The sequence below is a fragment of the Strongylocentrotus purpuratus genome, unplaced genomic scaffold (genome assembly GCF_000002235.5).
Source record: "Strongylocentrotus purpuratus isolate Spur 01 unplaced genomic scaffold, Spur_5.0 spur5_scaffold_5, whole genome shotgun sequence".
NCBI classification, from domain to species: domain Eukaryota; kingdom Metazoa; phylum Echinodermata; class Echinoidea; order Camarodonta; family Strongylocentrotidae; genus Strongylocentrotus; species Strongylocentrotus purpuratus.
The window spans coordinates 6,602,243-6,623,180 of record NW_022145611.1 but is presented as its reverse complement, the minus strand read 5'-3'; the positions used below and the strand labels follow the sequence as shown (position 1 = coordinate 6,623,180).

The 20,938-nt window shown below is 38.3% G+C and overlaps 1 protein-coding gene across 3 annotated transcripts in view; it reads left to right on the top strand.

Annotated features, from left to right (window-relative positions):
- LOC582897 (RAC-gamma serine/threonine-protein kinase) overlaps window positions 1-20,429 on the top strand; it is a 37,652-nt gene extending 17,223 nt beyond the window's left edge. For all 3 annotated transcript variants that reach the window (XM_030999039.1, XM_030999038.1, XM_030999037.1), the window contains 9 exons: window positions 4,809-4,905; window positions 5,961-6,092; window positions 11,422-11,493; window positions 12,965-13,156; window positions 15,874-16,002; window positions 16,570-16,784; window positions 17,361-17,448; window positions 19,001-19,103; window positions 19,876-20,429. In XM_030999039.1, the coding sequence (XP_030854899.1) occupies window positions 4,809-4,905; window positions 5,961-6,092; window positions 11,422-11,493; window positions 12,965-13,156; window positions 15,874-16,002; window positions 16,570-16,784; window positions 17,361-17,448; window positions 19,001-19,103; window positions 19,876-19,958 (1,111 nt within the window). In that variant the 3' untranslated portion in view covers window positions 19,959-20,429. The remainder of the gene's footprint in view (window positions 1-4,808; window positions 4,906-5,960; window positions 6,093-11,421; window positions 11,494-12,964; window positions 13,157-15,873; window positions 16,003-16,569; window positions 16,785-17,360; window positions 17,449-19,000; window positions 19,104-19,875) is intronic.
- The last annotated feature ends 509 nt before the right edge of the window (window positions 20,430-20,938 follow it).

Genomic DNA, 20,938 nt, shown 5'->3' with positions numbered 1-20,938 from the left:
GCGAAGCGAGTCAGAGAAACCGAGGCGCTTGCGCGGAGGGCCTCTTGACAAGTGATCTGAATTATATATTCATGAGACCCGATTTCCTACTGAATTATGCATTATAGACCGCAACGATTGTGTGTGTGTACGTGTGTGTTCGGGATTGCCCAACTAGGCTAGTCTGCAAGCACAGACCCTAATTTGACACCTTATCAAAAAATCATTGTGCCTTGAGAGAAGCCTAGCCCAGCTATCTACTGGTACCTACTGGTTGTACCAATATAGGTCAGGAGCAGCTATAGTACGTGGCATATGGTAGTCTTATAGTGCACACTCTCTTTTACGACTGACCAGGGTTTGTGCTTGCAGACTACAACTAGGCGGCCAGTCTCGCTCTGACGGAGGGAATTCGCACAGAGCGGTAGATATTACGTCATAGTAGCTCTCTCTGATTGGATGACTTTCACCGAACTCTGCTGGGTCGGAATATTCGCCAAACAAAGTAAAACATAAGAAATTCAGGGCACTTGTCAAGAGGCCCTCCGCGCAAGCGCCTCGGTTTCTCTGACTCGCTTCGCTCGTCAGAATTTAGAGACTCCAACAGCGCGAGGGCATCAACAAGAGGCTAGGTCAGCAGCAGCAGTATGCTCCTCTTCATCTGGCGGGGGTATCCGGCGAGGATCTTCAGGCTGCTCCTGCACCTCTACTGGTGGTGGTGGTGCAGGACGTAGGGCCTTCGTACGTCTTGGCTTATTCGGTGGCATAGCTTTGCCTTCTCTCTTCGTATTGTAGTTGCAATGTGACGCCGACTGCTCAGACTCGAATGAACCTCCTGCCGGGCCTGGCTTAATTTTATCCCTCCCAGACCGCGCACGCCGTGCCTCAGAACGAAGTAATTAAAACGCAACGCGATGTAGCGCGCCGGGCCAGGATGCACCGTGATTGAACGCGACGAAACGGCTTCCATACACCCTAGCTTGCCGTGAGGACCGTGGAAAAACGTGGCAAAACGTGGCTAAACGGGACAAAATGCGCCGCAACCGTGACAAAACGTGCACTAAACGTGGCAGAACGTGACAAAACTTGAAAGGAGCGTAAGACGCAGGGGAATGTATACAGGCCGTCCCACTACGGACCACCCCAAGTTTTGTTACGGCATAATACGTACTGTCACGTTTTGTTGCGTTCACCCCGTTTAAGGCAAATTTTTTGACAGTTTAAAAATCTGACACGGCATCCACGGCAATCACGGCCTTTCACGTTTGCCCATGCATTCCTTCCCCCGCGTTGTCTCACGTCCATCCCATTTTGTCCACGGTTGCCTGAAACGTGATTGCCGTGGCCGCCGGGAACATAGTGTAAACGTAGCATTTTATACGCAATCTTTACACAAATCCTCAAAATCTACTTAACATTAGTTAAGTACCCCCAACAACCTATAGAAAGCCATGTATGGAACCTCGATCGGCAGACTCACAGTGCCGACGATCTCCGATCTTAGCGGGGGGAGGATATACAAGAGAGAGAGAGATATATATTTCCGGTTCGACGAACCAAAACAAAGTCTATCAGATCACACGTTTGATATTGGGTTTATGAATATTCAAATATCACTGGGTCAAGCCGGGCTGACTCGTACCCCGGCGTAGCGATTGGACGTTCGGAAGAAAAAAATTGAATATTCATTAACTAAAATCAAGATTGCTGCACAACATAAGACAAGAAATTGTAATAGTGTGGTTATTTGCCATCTATGTGTGTGTGTGTGTGGGTGGGTGTTTTGTATTTATGTGAGCTATAGTGGCTCTTTGTTGTATTTGCAAAGGTCATCAGTAGATCTATACTAGTTATGTTCACACAAGACCATCTAATTAGTCTTAAACTTAGTCTTAAAAATTAGTCTTAAAGTTTGTGAAACGTCAACCAATGATCAGCTATTCCACAACAAGGGGTTCACACGGGGCCGAAACAACAAGTTTTAAACTACAAGCCAGGAAAGCATAGCATGACCTCGAGGTCAATTGCATCTGCATGGCATTTAACTTCGAGTGAGAACCCCCCCCCCCCCACCCTTTTTTTGCTCGTACTTATTGCGCTAAATTAAAGGGATAGTTGAGTTCTGTTGCAGAGGGCGCTACACAAAATATTTTTTGTGAGATAATGAAAAACTGTGTGTCAAATTTGAAAGAACATAAAATTTAAATGACAAATTCATCTTTGTTTGATCAAAATCAGTTCAGAGATGGCTGAAATATCCATAGGTATAACCATTGCTAATATTTGTGTACCACCACAAATATTAGATAATTTGAACCAGCCGTTAAAAAACAAAAATAGCGCCCTATACGTTTTATTCCAGCCAATGCCGATGTTGGCTTTTTGTGGGCTTTTTCGTGTAGGTTATAATACGCACAACCTGCCGTCCCATGTATTGTTATTATTAATTAATTAACGGTCACCGTATTTTCTTAAAAGTAGAGCTGAATTGGAATTATCGTATTGGCTAAATTTTACACATTTTGGGGTCTAAAATTACCTTCATAGCAATTTTAGGTCCTAATAGGGCACTAGAAATGTCATAAATAAGAATAAGAGCAATAACCATGGACTTTGAAGGCATTTGCGGTCCAAAACAAGAACTCAACTATCCCTTTAATTAAGACCGCGCATGGATTATAAGTGCAGGTAAACTTCAAGTGTTTTGTAACCATGAGTGTGTCCGCACAATCCCTAACACTTGAAGTTTAAAACCACAACATAAACCTAGCGTCAATGGACTGTTATGTGAACCTTACTATTGATGATGATAAATCTATGGAGGTAACTTCAGATTAGGGTCCTTATTTGCATTTTTTCTTCAAATAAATGTATTGACATGGTAGAGTTATTGATTTAACTGGGGGTGGGGGGGGGGGGGGGTATCTAACTTTAATGTGACCTTTACGAATTGTTGTCAATTAAGTTAGAAAAATTAACATCCTTTTGTGGCCTTATAATTATGTGCTAAAATTTGCTTGATTCAGGTTCAGACTTCTTGTAAATAGTATTATTAAATGGTGATCTGTAATGAAATGTAGTTTTGAAATGTTTATCAGTGTTTTCAATTAATATTTATTATAAAAAAACACTTCCATTTGAAATATATTAACACTTGTTTTACCGATTCTCTTTGTTTATTTTTTTTCTCTTATCCTCAAGCGAGGTTTTATGTCCATAATAGCAATACATATTTACATTAATAACTCAATGTTGAGTGAAACATAACATAGGCTAAAAGTTGGAGTATAATTATTCAATAATTCTTCCAGCTTAGTATTATTTTCTTTGCTAACACATTCATATCTTAAAAATAATCTTAGCAACGACTTGAATCATTAAAAAAAAGTATGTGAGTAGTAAACAGAACCATTAACAATCTTCTTAACGTACCATTTATAAATTGCATATTGCGCATAATTTAAAACAATTTTCAGAAGAGAATATTTCTTGTTTCCAATCTCCTTACCTCTGTTATCTTCTGGTCTATTTGTATTTATTTTTGGAATAGATTAAATATCAAATTACATATTATTTTCCAAAACAAAGTCACATCCTTGCAATATAACATAAAATGAAAAGTTGAGTCAACTTGTCCACAAGAGTTGCATAAATTATTATTTACAATTTGCCATTTAATAAGTTTTCTTTTGAAGCAATAAACCTTTGAATCACATTGAAATTAAATTGTTTAACTTTATTATTACGAGTTTGCTTTAATTTTAATAAAAATACATCCTTCCAAACAAAGTCATTATCAAAATCTAAAAAGGAATTCCAAAAGTAAATTATATTTGGTTCTCTTGACTTTTTACGTATTAACAAACGATAGTAATCTTTCACTTTCATAACAAAAACATTCAGTTTATCTCCTGTTTCTATTTCTATAATATTCGAAATATCACATTCTTGTTCAAAATCATAGGTTAATCTATCCAACCAACACTGTGGAAAGGCTTTCTTTAATTTTGTATATTTAAAATCAAATAAGAGCTGTTGTGCTTTCACTTTTGTATTTAGTAATGTAGAGTCATTCCAAATACCATCTGTAATCAAATTACGAATTTTCAATAAACCGGCCTCTTGCCATTCTCGATAACAAAATATTTTTTTCTTAAAGGTAATGTTACTATTTTTCCAAATAATTTCATTTGGAATATTTCTTACTTTAAACATATCAATGAATTTTAGTTTGACCAAGTACAAAAAAGATCTACATAGAATTCTGGCAAATTATGTTTAGAGCATAATAAATTCATATCTTTTATGTTACAATTGAAATGTAAACAAAGTGGCAAGCCCCCTATTTTATCGGACCAGTATCTAAACATATTTTTCCAATAAGAGCCATTATCATAAAAAAAACGAGATATCCATGCCAAACGAAGTGAAGATATTTTACTAGCAATATCAATCATATTTAATCCACAATTTTCAATATCACTTATAATTACATTACTTTTAATTTTATTCTCTTTGTTTATAGGCAAGCCATGTATCATAATTATATGGTCCATATGCTTATCTAAAAAAAATATCTACATTTTCAATGTTGTACATATTAACTTGTTTAACAGTTTTTGGGGGTGTTTTTTTCAGTGATGATGTTTCATGTCGGTTCTATATTTTTTTTAGAGATTGCATTTTTAAAATATTTGTACAACTCTAAACGTGCACTAAAGTTTGATTGACAATTTAGCCATTCTGGTTTGAAATAACTGTAATTATTTGGTCTTGAATTTAAACAATTTTTTTCTCTCTCTTCTCATCAACCGTTGCTGTCCGTGTAGGGAATCTTGGATACAAGCAATACAAGGAGTAAACGCCACATTGGAGAACCAACAGACCAACGCAGGCAATGGAGTAAAAGATGACAGCGACTCATTTGTAAGTATTTATCCCGTACTCAGGCATTTTTACCCCTTTTTAATTTTAATTTATGGTATTATTTTAAAAATAATTTAAAAATAATAGATCTAGATAATGGTATATATTCTCAGATTTTATTGAATAATAATATGCAAATGTGTGTTTTGTGTGACTGCTAAAGCATGTGTATGCTACTATGGACCTACGCACATCGACACGGGTTTGATCCTGGGGCCTCACAGTTACGAGGCCATTGCTTTGTCACTGAACCATGACTGTACGCAGCGGGGGCTAGGGTAGGGGGCAGTTTCCATTATAAAAAATAAAAAACAGAAAATGCAATAAATTTTCAATAATTTATTGCATTTTACCCCGGTCCCCAACATAAAAAAATCCTCTGGACGACCATGCATTATGGCTCAAGGCATGGGCACACTTAGGTTTTATCATTTTTTTAATCAGGTTTTTTTTTGTTAGGCATTGTTTTTTAACATAAATTTGAACTTATATTAGAGTCTTCAATGATGATATGTATCTTTCTTTCTTTCTTTGTTTTAGTCTTGATTATGTTTTATCATAACGACAACATAAAAGTAGATAAAACTTATTTGTGATTTTGTCGTTTTCAGATTTTATGAATATTAATGAGCTCAAGATATGGCAATAATTCCTACTGATAACGATGTTGACATGCTGCGTACTTTATCCTCTTTATAAGCTTGAAGGTTTTTACTTACAGAAAACAATCTCTGCTGTTTACTATTGGGACGCGTGTGGGCATGCAGTCACGTCATAGCTTTGAGATGTTGATGACAACAACATCGTTTGTATATTTTTGTGAATTGTTTCACATAATAGATTTCATTCAAAAATGAAATTAACAAATCTCTTAATGTGACCACTTATGAATGATAATGTTACCAGAAAGAGCTGTTGGCCATATCCATATATTAATCATGTTTGGATGAAATTAGTGAATAAAAGAGTCATGTTGTATAGGACGCATCTCACGAAATCGCCCTTTGATATAACTACATACGCCCTTCTACTTTTGATGCGCCCCTTCTTTGCAGACAATGGATGATTTTGATGTGCTGAAAGTTCTAGGAAAGGGAACCCTTGGCAAGGTGGTCCTGGGGCGAGAGAAGAAGACGGGCGAAGTGTTCGCCATCAAGGTTTTCAAGAAAGAAGCATTTCTTCAAGAGGTTAGTATCTGATGGCTCAGTGGTAGAGCAGTAGTCTTGTAAACGGGAGGTCCCGGTTCGAAAACCAGTCAATGCACTCAATCATGTCCTTTGGTAAGGCATTTATCCTCATTACCAAGTCCCTCGAAGAGGACTTAAAGCCGTCGCACAGTGGGCCAGAACCGCCTCAAAGTGTGCCAAAATTAATTTCTCATTGAAGAAGGTTAATAAAGTTCCTGGTTAAAGTATCTAAGGGGCTTTCAGACCCATAGAATTCGATGGGAGTATTTTCAAATCCGTGTGACGTCATCAAAATACTGTATTCTGATTGGACAAGGCAAATATGCATTGTAACACATAGACAGATTCATATTACACTGATTAGTGGAACTTATAAGGGGTTTCTGGACCTAAGAAACACAATTGGAGCATTTTCAAATTTCTCTGACGTCATTAAAATACTATTTTCTGATTGGACAAGGCAAATATTCATTGTATTAAACACATAGAAAGATTCATATTACACAGCTTAGTGGAACTTATAAGGGGTTTCTTGACCTAAGAAACACAGTTGGAGCATTTTTAAATTTCTATGACGTCATCAAAATACTGTTTTCTGATTGGGCAAGGCAAATAATCATTGTAACACATAGGCAGGTTCATATAACACTGATTAGTGAAACTTATAAGGGGTTTCTGGACCTAAGAAACACTATTGGAGCAATTCAAATTTCTCTCACGTCATTAAAATACAGTTTTCTGATTGGAAAAGGCCAAAATGCATTGTAACACATAGACATAGACAGTGCCTGGCAAGTCTGAAGTTGGCTCTGTTTCTGTCCCGGTATCTGTGCTGTTTTGCTGTGCAAGAAATGTTTCTACTTCAGTATTGAATGTCAATATCTGATTAAGCCAGTCCTCGTTTTCTTTCATGAAATATTCCTGGTAACGACCACACTTGTTCCATTTCTCTCGCATATGATACAGAAAGCATCCAATAGTCTTTGACAAACTCTTGAGAAGTTTTTTTGTGGGATGTTTGACTTGTTACCCACATTATGATATGCACATAATGCATCAATGGATGTTTCGGATGCCAGTTTGATGTCTGAAATGAAGCCAGCTGAATGCACAGCATGAAAAAGCTGCCTTTTTAATACCGCCATCGTTTATTTCAATCCAAGTTCTCCTAGAATGATACCATATATGATTGCGAATTGCATCAACGTGTGAAAGCAATATACACTACGCTATACGCTCTACACTCACGTAACCGTTGCCATGGTTACGCGGACGAGCGTTGAATCGGCTGGTGTAGCAAATTCTAGCAAAAAGAAATAAAGTACATGTAAAGCTTAGGTTTGGGCGGACATTTTGAGATTAACATCACTGCGGGAATCGGCCGGAATCCTAATAAACATGCTACTTTTATATACAAATTGCAATTTTTTCCTTTTTTTGTGAAATTTATTGGTAATTTTTCTCAAAATGAAGCTTCCATAAACGTGGTCATTGTATTTTCTTATTGGGTTACCAATAGGCAAGAAGTGCACGCAGTATCAAGTTGATTGCTTTTCCCTTCATAAATTCTCAACACCTATTGTAAAGTTGCCTCTTTTATCATTTTTGGAGCAACATATAGATTTTCCCATGTTCGCAGGGGTATATGACACTTTTAAAACTAGCTAAATATTAAAATATGGGTGGAAAAATATTCTTTAGAATGTTTTCTTCCCCAAGCGAATGAAAAAAAATTAAAAATTAACATTCGCCAATTTTGAATTTTGGCACACTTTGAGGCGATTCTGGCCCACTGTGCGTCGGTCCCATGGATGTTTACTTACAAGCATATTAACAGTAAGGTAAAACAATCATCATCGCCGAGGCCGTACAACCAATCAACGACGATCAATTCGACTATGAAGACGAGCCCGAGTACCAAACCTACCGACAACCAATCCCTGTCGACGACAACCTCCATCGACCAATCCATGCCGACGTCCGACCAACAGTCTCCGCCGCCAACAACCGACAACCGATCCATGCCGACTTCGACGCCCGACCACCAGCCTTCGCCACCGATAACCAACAACCAACCCAAGCCGACGATCAATTCTACATACCAAGCGACTTGGAAGACGATGAGCCCGAGGAGCAGCCCTACCGACAACCAGAGTTCGCCGCAACCCTTCGAGAACCAATCCCCGAGGACGCCTCCCTTCGAAGACCAATCCATGTCGGCGCCCGACCATCATTTTTCGCCGCCAACAACCGACAACCAATCTATGCCGCCTTCGACGCCCGACCACCAGCCTTCGCCGCCGATAACCAACAACCAACCCAAGCCGACGATCAATTCTACATACCAAGCGACTTGGAAGACGATGAGCCCGAGGAGCAGCCCTACCGACAACCAGAGTTCGCCGCAACCCTTCGAGAACCAATCCCCGAGGACGCCTCCCTTCGAAGACCAATCCATGCCGGCGCCCGACCATCATTTTCCGCCGCCAACAACCGACAACCAATCTATGCCGCCTTCGACGCCCGACCACCAGTCTCCGCCGCCGCCATTAACCGACAACCAATCTATGCTGCCTTCGACGCCCGACCACCAGCCTTCGCCGACCGACAACCAGTCTCCGCCGCCAACATCCGACCACCAGCCTTCGCCGTCGACAACCAACTACCAAATTAGGGACATCGTAGCTCTTTTCAACAGCCTCCATCAGCGGAACGTGGAACTCTCGGCACAGAACGTGGAACTCAAGGTGCAGAAGGCCGAGCTCACATCGAAGGTGACGCAACTGCAGAGTCAGGTCGACGCAAACCGAAGTCGTGCCAAGAGGATGCCGATCTACCTTGAACTCGACGACGGGAGTGTCCTCATCGGCGTCGAAAACGCAAACTACGTCGTCAACAGAGCGGTCTACGAGAGGGCGTACCAGGCTTGCAGTGGACCACAGGATCTCATCATCCGACTCATGGACTAGGTGATCCGGCCAGAGGAGCTAGCCGTTTCTAACTTCCACGGGGGGGGGGGGGGGGGGGGGGAGGGGAGTCAAGAGCGGCGGAGAGTGGAGGATGAAGACCTGCATCCGAAGAATGCCTGCCTTCCGAGCCCTGGTCGCCCAAGCTGAGATCCAATTCCCGGGGAGCACCAACATTCAGGAATTCCAGGCTTGAAAGAGAATTTTCATATTCCAACACATATGTCGGCAGAAAATTTGAAAATACAAACAATTTATTATTTATAAATGTAATCTTTTTCGAGCGGGAAAATACTTGTATTAGAAGTCTTTCGTAACGTCAAAATTCATTTTACCAGGTTGTTTCCGCTGTTATCAACTTCAGAAAATCAAAAGTTGAGAGAACAAATGTTATACGTTGATTAAAAAGATAAATAAAAATAGCTCTCTTTCCTTCGAAAGGTGCCCCGCGCTGTCTATATAAAAATGATACTTCCAACACTATGTCGGCAGAAATTTGAAAAGACAAACAATTTATTTTATATAAATGCAATCTTTTTTCGAGCAGGAAAAAAATTATATTAAAACCAGCTCGTAGCGTCAAAATTCATTTTAACGGTTAAGAAAAAAAGCGATCGTAACTTTTTTTAATTGAAAAATGGAAACGTAATTCCAAGATATTTTCCCCTTCAATTAGGAGACAACGTGTTTTCGCTGTTATCAAAAGTTGAGAGAACAAATGTTATACCCTGTTTAAAAAGATACATTGAAATAGTTCTTACTCCTTCTAAAAGTGAGCCGCTGTTGGAACTATAGGTATAGTCACTTTGGCAGGCATTTGAAATCACGCATATCTGATTAATCGCCAGCGTCTCGGGCATGCTTTTTAATCGCCCAATTCTCAAAAATCGATGCGATCTGCGCCTTTTGTCTAGGGAACAAAGGAGCATTCCAGAATGCATTCCAGAATGCATTCCAGAATGCGCACAGAGTGATTTCAAGTTGGGTGTTAGTGTTAGCGTTAGTGTTAGTGTTAAGAGCAGTCAAGAGCTCTTAAATCGAGCGAAAAATTTGCTGATGAAATTAAGAGCTCGATACCGATATCAATATAGATAGCTTAACACCAGCTGTGACGTCACCACATACTTGACTTCACGACGATGACTTAAAAATAGTAGGGCCTACATCAAAACTAAAGATATCATGAAAAGTACAGAATAAATTTATACCTATTTCTCTGGTCTTATAAAATAACTCATTTTACACAAAAGAATATAATGAATTACCTGTTTCACATATTTTATTTGATCGTCAGACAATAAATAATTGGCGTCGTCGTGCGTTGACTGTTGTGCGGTACAACACTAACACCGGACTGGAAATCACTTTTGCTAAATCCCTAGGGGCTAGTGTTAGTGAATAGGACATTTGTACGTAAAATATTAACACCAGCCACAAAGGTCGGTTCAGCAGACGACAATTTTACAAAATCGATAACACTAGCTACCGGAAGTTGACGATATTCAGAGGTCAAAGCCTTAACACCAGCTGATTTCCATTTCGGTGTTTAGGCTGGTGTTAGTGTTTATTAAACACTAACACCAGCCTTAAACACCCAACTTGAAATCACTCAATTCCGGCATTCCGGATACATTCCAGAATGCCAGTTGAATAAATCCGTGGCGCCTAAGCAAGGACACATAAAATTGACGACGTATAATTGGCGACGAAACCAGCCAGGCGTGAATCTCGTCGTGAATTTTATCGCCAATTATTCACGACGAAATTGACGATATCGTGAATTTCGTCACCAATTTCGTCGTGAATAATTCGCGATTTCGTATATTGACGACGTCGTGAATTTTATCGCCAATTATTCACGACGAAATTGACGATATCGTGAATTTCGATGCCAATTTTGTCGTGAATAATTCGCGATTTGGTCTGTCCGCGATTTCCCTTCTAAACCACCATAATTAACAGTAACATCTCCCAACCGTTTTCCTTGAAAATAAGACATCAAACAGGCTTTTTTTTTTTTTTCTTCAACATTTAAATGTCTGGAAAGGTATGTAGAGCTAATTCATTGCTTTGTGACGATTTACATTCACCTAAAATGTAATTAAATAGTAATAATATAGTTGGGAGAATTAAGGAATCGATCAGATCAGTTTTTCCCAATTTGTATCATTAATAATGGCCCGTTTCAGTCACTCAAACTTTCAGATTATATTTAACTGTACATTTAGCATTGAAGTCACTACCTCGTGACCCAGCCTTTTCTTCCTTTAGTATCCTAATCTCCTTCTCCCTTCTTTTCTCTCCCTCTCTCTCTCTCTCTCCTCCTTCTCTCACTCCTTCTCTCCCTCCTCTTTTAATCACAGGATGAAGTAGAGCTAGAGAACTCATTGACAAAGAACAGAATGGTACAAAAGATAAGTCACCCCTTTTTAGCGGTAAGTATCTCTGCAGGGTTTGCAGCTTTCCTTCTCGAGGACTTGTTCTGTTTGAATAAAATAGAAGAAAAAATCAAACAGCAAAAACTGTTAGAAGATGAACACAAATAGCATATTATTACATATGAAATAATAATAAATTTTAAAGTCATTAACCCATTAGACACCAAGTAGGAGATCATTCGTACTGGGGTAAACTATTTCTAGCTGTGTTTTTTGTAATGATTGTTCTTAAAGTTAGACTTGAGTTCTGGTAAAAAAAATGAATTTTCACAGAATCTAACGAAACTTACACTGAATGTTCAAGATTACAAATAAATGTCATGTGCCAAACAATTTTGGAAGAAAATGTATACTGACTGAGTAATGAGCATAGAAAGATAAGGAAATCAGCCGGGTAGTACTAGCCCCGACACCATGTGTGATGTCCCATATACATCTTTCTGTGTAAGTGATTGTTACTTTACCAAGACTCTGCCAAATTTATGATGATTTTGATGACTCCAGAACCTTGCATTACACACCATTACTTACATGCTATATGATCAACTTTTCTGATCCATTCCACACCTTTTCTTTCACAATGCAATTGCATTACCAGAACTCAAGTTTATCTTTATGTGGAAAATGTCAGCTGGCCTTCTCTCCCATTTGATCTTCTTGTGTTTTTTTCTGTCAAATCATACTATCTGACACAGTTGTAATGCTAGTTGATCAACTTTTAGTATCCAGTTTACTGGGCATAAGTCAAATCTGTTTGGACTGCGAAAGAAAATATTTCGATTTATGCAAATTCAAGTTAGGAAGTGTAAATAGCACGTTAAGTTGCATAGTGTGGTTAAACAAATTGATATGACTCGGGGGGGGGGGGGGGATTTATGCGATGTTAACTGTATTTTACAAGTACCATGTGGAGTAGTATAGCTTCATAGTCTGCGAATGCAGATTTACACAGACTCTGATTTGCCACTTTCAGAAATGAGAGTAGTCTTACAGTCAGACAATGTTATTCATTCTCACTGACAGGGGCTTGTGCGTGTCAAAATGTATGACCTCACTGTTATCTCGAACGAAATTGCAATAACATTAGACATGAAAATGTAAAGAAGTAATTTATTGATTATTAGGACTCTGTAAAGGTCATGTGGACAGTAAAACCGTTTTGGGAATATTGTTAGCCTTTCAGTGAAAATTGGTCATATCTGTTGCGATTGCAGATAATTCAAATAACATGGCCCCAAATGACAAGAGATTTTGCTTTTTTTGTATGTGAAAGTTCTACGATATCCGACACCTTATATTAAACTGTTCATATGGCCATAAATAATTATGTATGTCGGAACAAGTTAAAAATGTTAAGTGAATGCGAATTTCTTTTGAAATTGAATCAAAGTTTGATTGTATAGGATGTGATGGGCTTATATGAGGAAGATGCATTCAAGTTAAACGTTTCTATCTTTTCTCCGTCTAGTCCCTCGAGTATTTTTTTCAGACGTCAGATCGACTCTACTTTGTGACGGAGTATGTGAATGGAGGTGAGCTCTTCTTCCATTTATCCAGAGATAGGGTGTTCACGGAGGAGAGGGCACGGTTCTACTGCGCAGAGATCGTCTCCGCCCTTAGTTACCTTCACGCACAGGATGTCATCTATAGAGATATGAAGGTTTTAAAAAAATTCGGTTTAAAGTTCTTTAGTTGTAACGGTTCAAAGTGCTATAGGCCCACCGCACAGTATACGATCTAACTACAATCCTATTTTGAATAAGACTTGTAATAGCATTTCATATGAGCATTCAAACATGTTAAATCTTAATGACCGAGAATCTGAATATACGTATGATTAAAGGAAACCGAACCCCAAAGAATAGGTGTAGGTACCCTTTGATGATATTCCTTACGAAAATTTACAAGAAATATATAAACGAAGATATTGCTGGCATGATGTGATGCCTTTTAGCATGACATGGGCGCAGCCATTTTCTTGAAAATGTGACGTACCCGTTGAAGTTTATAACGCAACCTTTACTTTTCAGTGAGGAAAAATCATAACTGAGAAGATAGAAATTATATTTGGTGAAAAATAAACAACAGGGGAACAAATGTAACTAAATTCATTTATAAATACTACACTATAGTAGTGGACAAATCTATTTCATTTATGAGAAACCTTCACCCCAGAAGAGCACCAACTTATTTATACAATTTGCGTTCTGGCAATTTTGTAGTACAAGGATAATAGCGGGTGAATGAAATGCTTCATCACCACACACGTCTGGGAAGGAAGCATCCATAAATTTGAATACATTTACTTGATAAACGACTTCGCATAGTAGGCCTACGTCACGTTATCAAGAAAATGGCGATGCCCATGTCGTGCTGAGAAACTACATTATTCTTACTTTATACCTCTCATACATTTTGGTGCGGAAACTTGACTAATGGGCTATAATATAATAGATCTCTCAGAATAAGTAAAGTCATTTCTGGGGTTCAGTTTCCTTTAATAAAATACATTAATGAGATGCTATGTCAACTCAGAACCGTAGTGATGACATGTGATTACATGTTTCATAGATAATCTTTTTTTTTACATATATATATATATATATATATATATATATATATATATATATATATATATATATATAAAATGTTCATGTTACTTTCATCAATATCAGGATACTTTACAATTCCTTTAATCAGCAAATATTTAGTATGTAAAATGGATATTGAGAATTAAAACGGTGGAGAAGTTTATTGTAATGATGATAGAGATAATGGAGGCAGACATGTTTTATTCTTAGTTAATACTTCATAGCGTGTTAATTACTCATAAGGTTATTTCCTCCATTCTTCTGAAAGAACAACATTCCTCTTGGCACAGTTATATTTGTAGTTGTTGAAAGGTCTTTCAGAACTATGGAAATTCATTACGATTCGTAAGTGACTAGCCCCTTGTGAAACTGAAAATAAACTTGATTTATATTGATTTTCAATAATGCTTGAATGACATTTTTGAGGACCTAGTCAATAGAAAAAACTGTTAGATGTCATTAGAATAAGGTTGTTTTTTTTAACAGAAAAAAAAGTATGTATAGTGAAATAAACCAACATCAATTAAGACGGTTTTTGCTTCAACAGTTGTTATTAAACATCTCGACACTGCAATTTTTATTTGGAAAAAAGAAGAAAAGAAAATGAGAAGATGGGTATTCGAACGATGACCAATGTTGTTCTCTCAGATGGGTTTTACTTGCTTTAGATAATTGCAATGATATATAAACAAATATGCAGTTATATATAATATGGTATTTGTAAGCGCTTTTTAGCAAGTATCCTTTACGCTGAAAAGATGTCACATGACACTCTACAATTTGTTCTATGGGCACGAGCGTGCAACATAACATTTTTTTACATGAGAAAAAGTGTACAAAAGTGAATTAAACTGAGCGCTCTCTTCCCTGCGCATACTATTCAGTGGCGGATCCGGGGGGGGGTCGAAACGGCCGCCGCCCCCTATTGGCGGCGCAAAAAAAAGAGGAAGGGAAAAGAGGAAAAAAAAAAGGAGAAGAGAAAAAGACACGAGAAATAAACGAGAAGAGAAAAGAAAGAAGAGAAAAGAAACAGAGAGAGAGAAGTAACCCAATAACACAAAACTATGATATGACACCCCGCCACGCTCCCGGCCTTGATTTATCCATGGTTGGCGTAATACATTTTTTTCTTTTTCATTTCTACTAAAATAATTGTGTGCTATCACAATCATGATTGTTTCAATTTCCCTTTAAAGCAGGCGCGTAGCCAGAGTCAAGAATGGAACAACGAATCGTCTTCTTTCTCTAAAAAATTCATTAACTATGAAAGGTCAAAGCTCCCGCGCTTCGCGCGGGAGGGGGGGGGGGGGACTAAATTCAGACAAGGAAAAAGGGTCGAGAATGGTACAACGAATCGTTTTCTTTCTCTAATAATTCCATTGAACTATGAAGGGTCAAAGCTTACGCGCTTTGCGCAGGAGGGGTGGGGGAACTGAATTCAGACAAGAAATAAGAGTCTAGAATGATACAACAAATCGTCTTTTTTCTCTAATAGTTAATGACAGGTCAAAGCTTCCGCACTTCGCGCGAGCGGGGAAAAACTGAATTCAGACAAGGATTAATTGTCGAGAATGGTACAACAAATCCTCTTCTTGCGGTCACGGTGAAATATAATATCACTCTGGAAATTCTGGATTTGTTAGTTGATATATTTAGTTATATTGAACACAAGAGCATGCAATATTGTGTAATGTTTATGTCTTCTCTTATTGTGAAACCACCCAAGTAATCCGGTCTGTTTTAGCTTTAAAACCATGGCAACATTTTTGTTTATCTTTAATTCCAGCTGGAGAATATTCTCTTAGATTCAGAGGGACATATTAAGATCACAGACTTTGGGCTCTGTAAACAAGAAATCTCCTACAGTGACACGACAAAGACCTTCTGTGGAACACCAGAATATCTAGCACCCGAAGTAAGTACTCTCCCTTAATTTCTTTAACCCCTAATTTTTTTTAAATGAGAGAAAAAATGATAATGATCACAGTTTAATTTTAAAATGAAATTGGGTTTATGGTGTATTTTAAAAGAAGTTACAAGCTAGAAGAAGACACATTAAACTTGAATACACTTCTTGGCATCCCCGCCCCACAATCCATAGCAATAATTATATTGTAGATCTCACTTAATTTTCGCACTACTAAAATCAGCTATAAAACCCAAAATTATCTGGGCAGTTTATTGAGCATTATTTCGGATTGACCATGTAACATCACAATTGTTTATCAGCAGTAAGTATTTTGCCTTAAAGTCAGCTTGCTTAAGTTAAATACTCAGATGTAATCTGTTAAACGAAGAAACATTACTTTTTGATAAGCCAAGCAACAAATTTAATAAAATACTGACTTATTCCTATACTGAATGAATAGGGGAGGGTAAGGGGGTGCATGTTGGATGTGGATTAAAACCACAGCTCTGATTGAACCCTCACTCTGAGAAGATCCAAAGATCACTGTCATTGCTTCCTTTACCCCATTTCCAGATCCTTGATGAAAACGACTACGGGATGGCGGTAGACTGGTGGGGCACGGGCGTGGTCATGTACGAGATGATGTGCGGTCGGCTACCGTTCTACAACAGGGACCATGAGGTTCTCTTTAATCTGATCCTGAAGGAGGACGTCAGGTTTCCGAACCGGCTGTCCGAAGAGGCCAAGTCTCTCCTGAGTGGATTACTGGAGAAGGATCCTAAGAAGAGGTACGACAGTTCAAATTCATTTCAGATTCAAGTTCATTTATTCCGCATCTCTTAATAAAATGTAGGCAGAAATAAACAATTTAAGACACAAGCAAATGATACAAAATAAGAAAAGATGCGGATATTGTGATGAAGTGGATGTGAGGGAGTAGCAAAGGCCATTGACCTGTCAAGGCTACTCCCCGTATTAACAAAGTTGGGGCTTACATGTACAGTACAAAAAGTACGGGAGCAAAAAGTAAAATGGGAAAGACTAAATATAGTCACAATACTATTCAAAAGAAGTAGTATACTATCTGAGTAATGAGCAAAGAAAGATGTTTAAGATGAGCTGTTTGCCATATTCAATTAAGAAAAAAAAAAATTCTTTAAGTGTTGTTTCATTGATTCAATGCCTTCTCTGCTGTTGATATATGTGAATGCAACCTTCCGAATGCCAATTCTGTATTTAAAACATGCTAATGACCAGAAAAAATGAAAATATAGAAAACAATTGATCTTAATAATATGTTTTAAAAATCAGCAATTCATTATGTTCTTCAATTCTAATTTATTCTATGTCTCTCTGTTGTACAGGTTAGGATATGGGCCTGATGATGCCAAAGAAATCATGAGACATCCATTCTTTGCTCCGATCAACTGGGAAGACATCTTTGAGAAAAAGGTGGGTATTTGCACACCACTCAGTAAAGGGCAACCCCGTTAAGAGTGAAAGGGAAGGTGTATGACGCCTGTGTTAGAAAATGCATGACGTACGGGAGCGAAACATGGGCAATGAAATCATCTAGTCTAGGGGAAAACTGAGATGAGGATGGTGAGGTGGATGCGCAGGGTATCACTTCACGAGAGAAGGAAGAACAAAGTCCTCCTTCAATCAATGTGCTTGATGGGGGTGGCACAGGTTATGAGGATAAATAGACTTAGATGGTTTGGACATGTGGCAAGAAGAGAGGCAACACACTGGCTCCAGATGGCTCTAAACTTTTCGGTCACCGGAAGAAGACCTCGCGGATGACCCAGGAAAACTTGGAGGGAAACCATAGAAGAAGATGTCAAAACATCGGGTATGGATCCCACAGACAGGAAAGCTTGGAAAGCAGCCATTAAGGAAATGAAATGTCCAACCCCACAAAGACTTTAAACGCTGATGATGATGATGATGATGATGATGATGATGATATGATGGTGATGATGATGATGATGACATATGGCGCGGTAAAGCACCACAACATTTAAAAAACGGCGTGTTTTTTGTAAACGTTTAAATGAATAGCAACTGCGTGCCACAGGGGTCTTATGCATATTCACTTAACTGTAGATATGTGTTATAAGATACATAAATGTATAGCGTTGTTCACAGTACCTCATCTTTGGAAATAAGAACACTGTAGTTTACCCCTGTGTATCTGGATAAGGCTTATAAAGTAACTGGACGTGCAGGAGATTGTCTGCATGGTTTTAATAACGCATGTACATCTAACTGCACATTCCTGAGAGGAAAACTGGTAAACCTAAAATTGTAGTCATTTCCATTGCGATATTATGTTGATGCAAAATCATGTCAAAGCCACTGAGATAATATCCGATTTTAGAGCTTTTGTGAGCTTTGGAATTTCATCATAATCTATCTATCAATTAAGGCATCTTCTCCCAGTTTGGAGGTTGATTACAACATATTTCCACAAATCTCTGTTTTATGCAATCCTATAGTAATCTTAATAGGAAAACAAATATGTGCAAAATAACTTAATCAGAAATATAGGACGTGCTTATTTTTGCTTTATCAAAATAAGATCTAGGGAAAATATGCTTGTTCTTGTTCAAATCTGATATTATTTTTGGCACATTTAATCTCTAGGTCATATGTTAGATTTTTTTATAAGAACTCGGGGTAGATTTGTCACATCTATCTTGTAAACATATAATAATATATTTAGGAGCGCTAAAACATATAGTCCATACCGCGTACAGAACACAAAAGTTGAAGAGAAACATAAAATATATAGACTCATAAAATAGGTAGATAAAATCATATTACCGAGGGAAGGAGTATGTTTTAAGGGATCTTTCGAAAGTAGCACGACAGGTTAATTCTCTGATGGAAAGAGGGATATTGTTCCACGTTTTGGAAGCAGCCACTGTGTAATATTTTTCTGTAGATGAGAGACTGGCTTTGGGAATAATTAGATATTGTATTTTTGTTTTTCAATTTCCAGGTGCAACCTCCCTTCAAACCTGAAATTAAAAGTGATGCAGACACAACATATTTTGATCGAGATTTCACACAAGAGCGCGCACGGCTTACTCCACCACCAGCAGGCAAGGATACGTCATGAAGGGGATGGTGATGGTGGTGGTGGTGGTGGGGGGGGGGGGGGGGGGGATAATGATGATGATGGTGTGTGGTGGTGGTGGTGGTGGTGATGATGATGGTAGGGTCGTGGCGGTGGTGATAATGATGATGATGATGATAGTGGTGGTGGGGTGGTGCTGCTGATGATGATGATGATGGTAACGATGGTGGTTGTTGTTGTGTCAGGGATGGGGTTTGTGATGAAAAAGAAGGAGATGAAGATAGTAGTGGTGATAATGGAAATGATAATAGTAATAGTGACTATGATAGTTGTGGTAGGAATGATGATGATGGCGATAATGATGTTGATGATTAGAATGGTGATGAGCAAGTGTACTGCCCAGCTGAGTTGTGATGGTAGTAAGTTAGAGTGATAATGGTGCTAAAAATCAGAGAAATAAAGAGAATCAATGGTAATTTCTTGGCTGTAGTCAAGATGGGAGCTTGGTAGTGATATTAAGACGTGTGCCAAGGATGCCAAGATTGATGATAATGATGGAAATGCAAACCCTACCACCACCATCCTATCCTGAATTAAGAAGAGTAGATTGTGATGTCGATGAAGGAGCAAAGAGTAGGAAATAACAATATCTCAAATGCGGCAACAATTCATGATTTTCAATAAGAGCATATGATGATGGTTTAGTTAGAATGATAGCGGTGTGTTACGATGCAGTCACTGCGAATATTTCTAGAATATCTTTCTTCCAACAACCTCCTACCCCATTTCCTTTGCAGGTACATTGGCCACCCAGCATGAAGAGCAGTCTCAATTTGAAAAGTTCAATGTATACACGGATGATGTCCCCCTGCAAAAATAAGCCAAGCAACCCCATCTCTCTCCATCTCACTTCTGTTTCGCTTCGAAGTCCTCACCCGACCTCTCCACCCATTGGCAATCATCAAAACATCTCTTCGCCTTCGTCAGCTTGCTCTGAGCGTCTTGTGGTAATGGCTTTAGCGACCAGGTTGAGGGTTTGTCGTTGCAGCTTCAATACTAGCTTATCATTGAATCATCGGACTACTCTACATGGAGTGATGAAACTTTGTGAATCTGACTTGTGATAGCATTCAAACAATCACCTCTTCATGATGCAGTTGACCTCTGACCTCTGATGTACTGAAGAAGAGGAGGGGTTTCCATAGCAACTGAGCATGATTATTTGTCACACTTCATACAGTGTCAACATACAGGGAGAAACAATGGAGAAAGAAAGAGCAATGGTTGCAAGTTGCGATAAACTTCCAGGAACATTTGTGCTGCTTATTTTGTGACTGCCAAAAAGAAGAAGGAAAAAAAAAGAAAAAGAAAGGAAGAAGTGTAAATTTATTTTACATTGCATCAATGGAATAGCACAAGTTCAATTGTAATGTCACTTTAGAAGATGGTCTTTTTTATGAAAGACATTATGAGTTCTATGACTAACAAAGATATGTTCATTGTATTGACTTTATATTGGAGAAAGGTATCGACTAAAACTAATATTTTTTATAAAATGTTTTAGTCATTTGTACAAAGAAATATTCAAAGCAAATTTCTGTAGTCAGGATTTGCTTGTGTTGAAAACATGTGTACATGGACGATGTTAAAAGTTTAACGTGAACAATTTTACTACAAAAAGGTATACTTGGGATGAATTATATAATAAGAGATACTAAAAGGGTATTCGTTCTTTTTTGTGGAATGTACAGTATATGTCAACAAAATAGAAAGTATATATGTACAGGAAAAACTAAATTTCACAAAGCTTTTTAAAGTCTGTAGCATGAACAATGCTCTCATACAGAGAGCCGTAGCCGT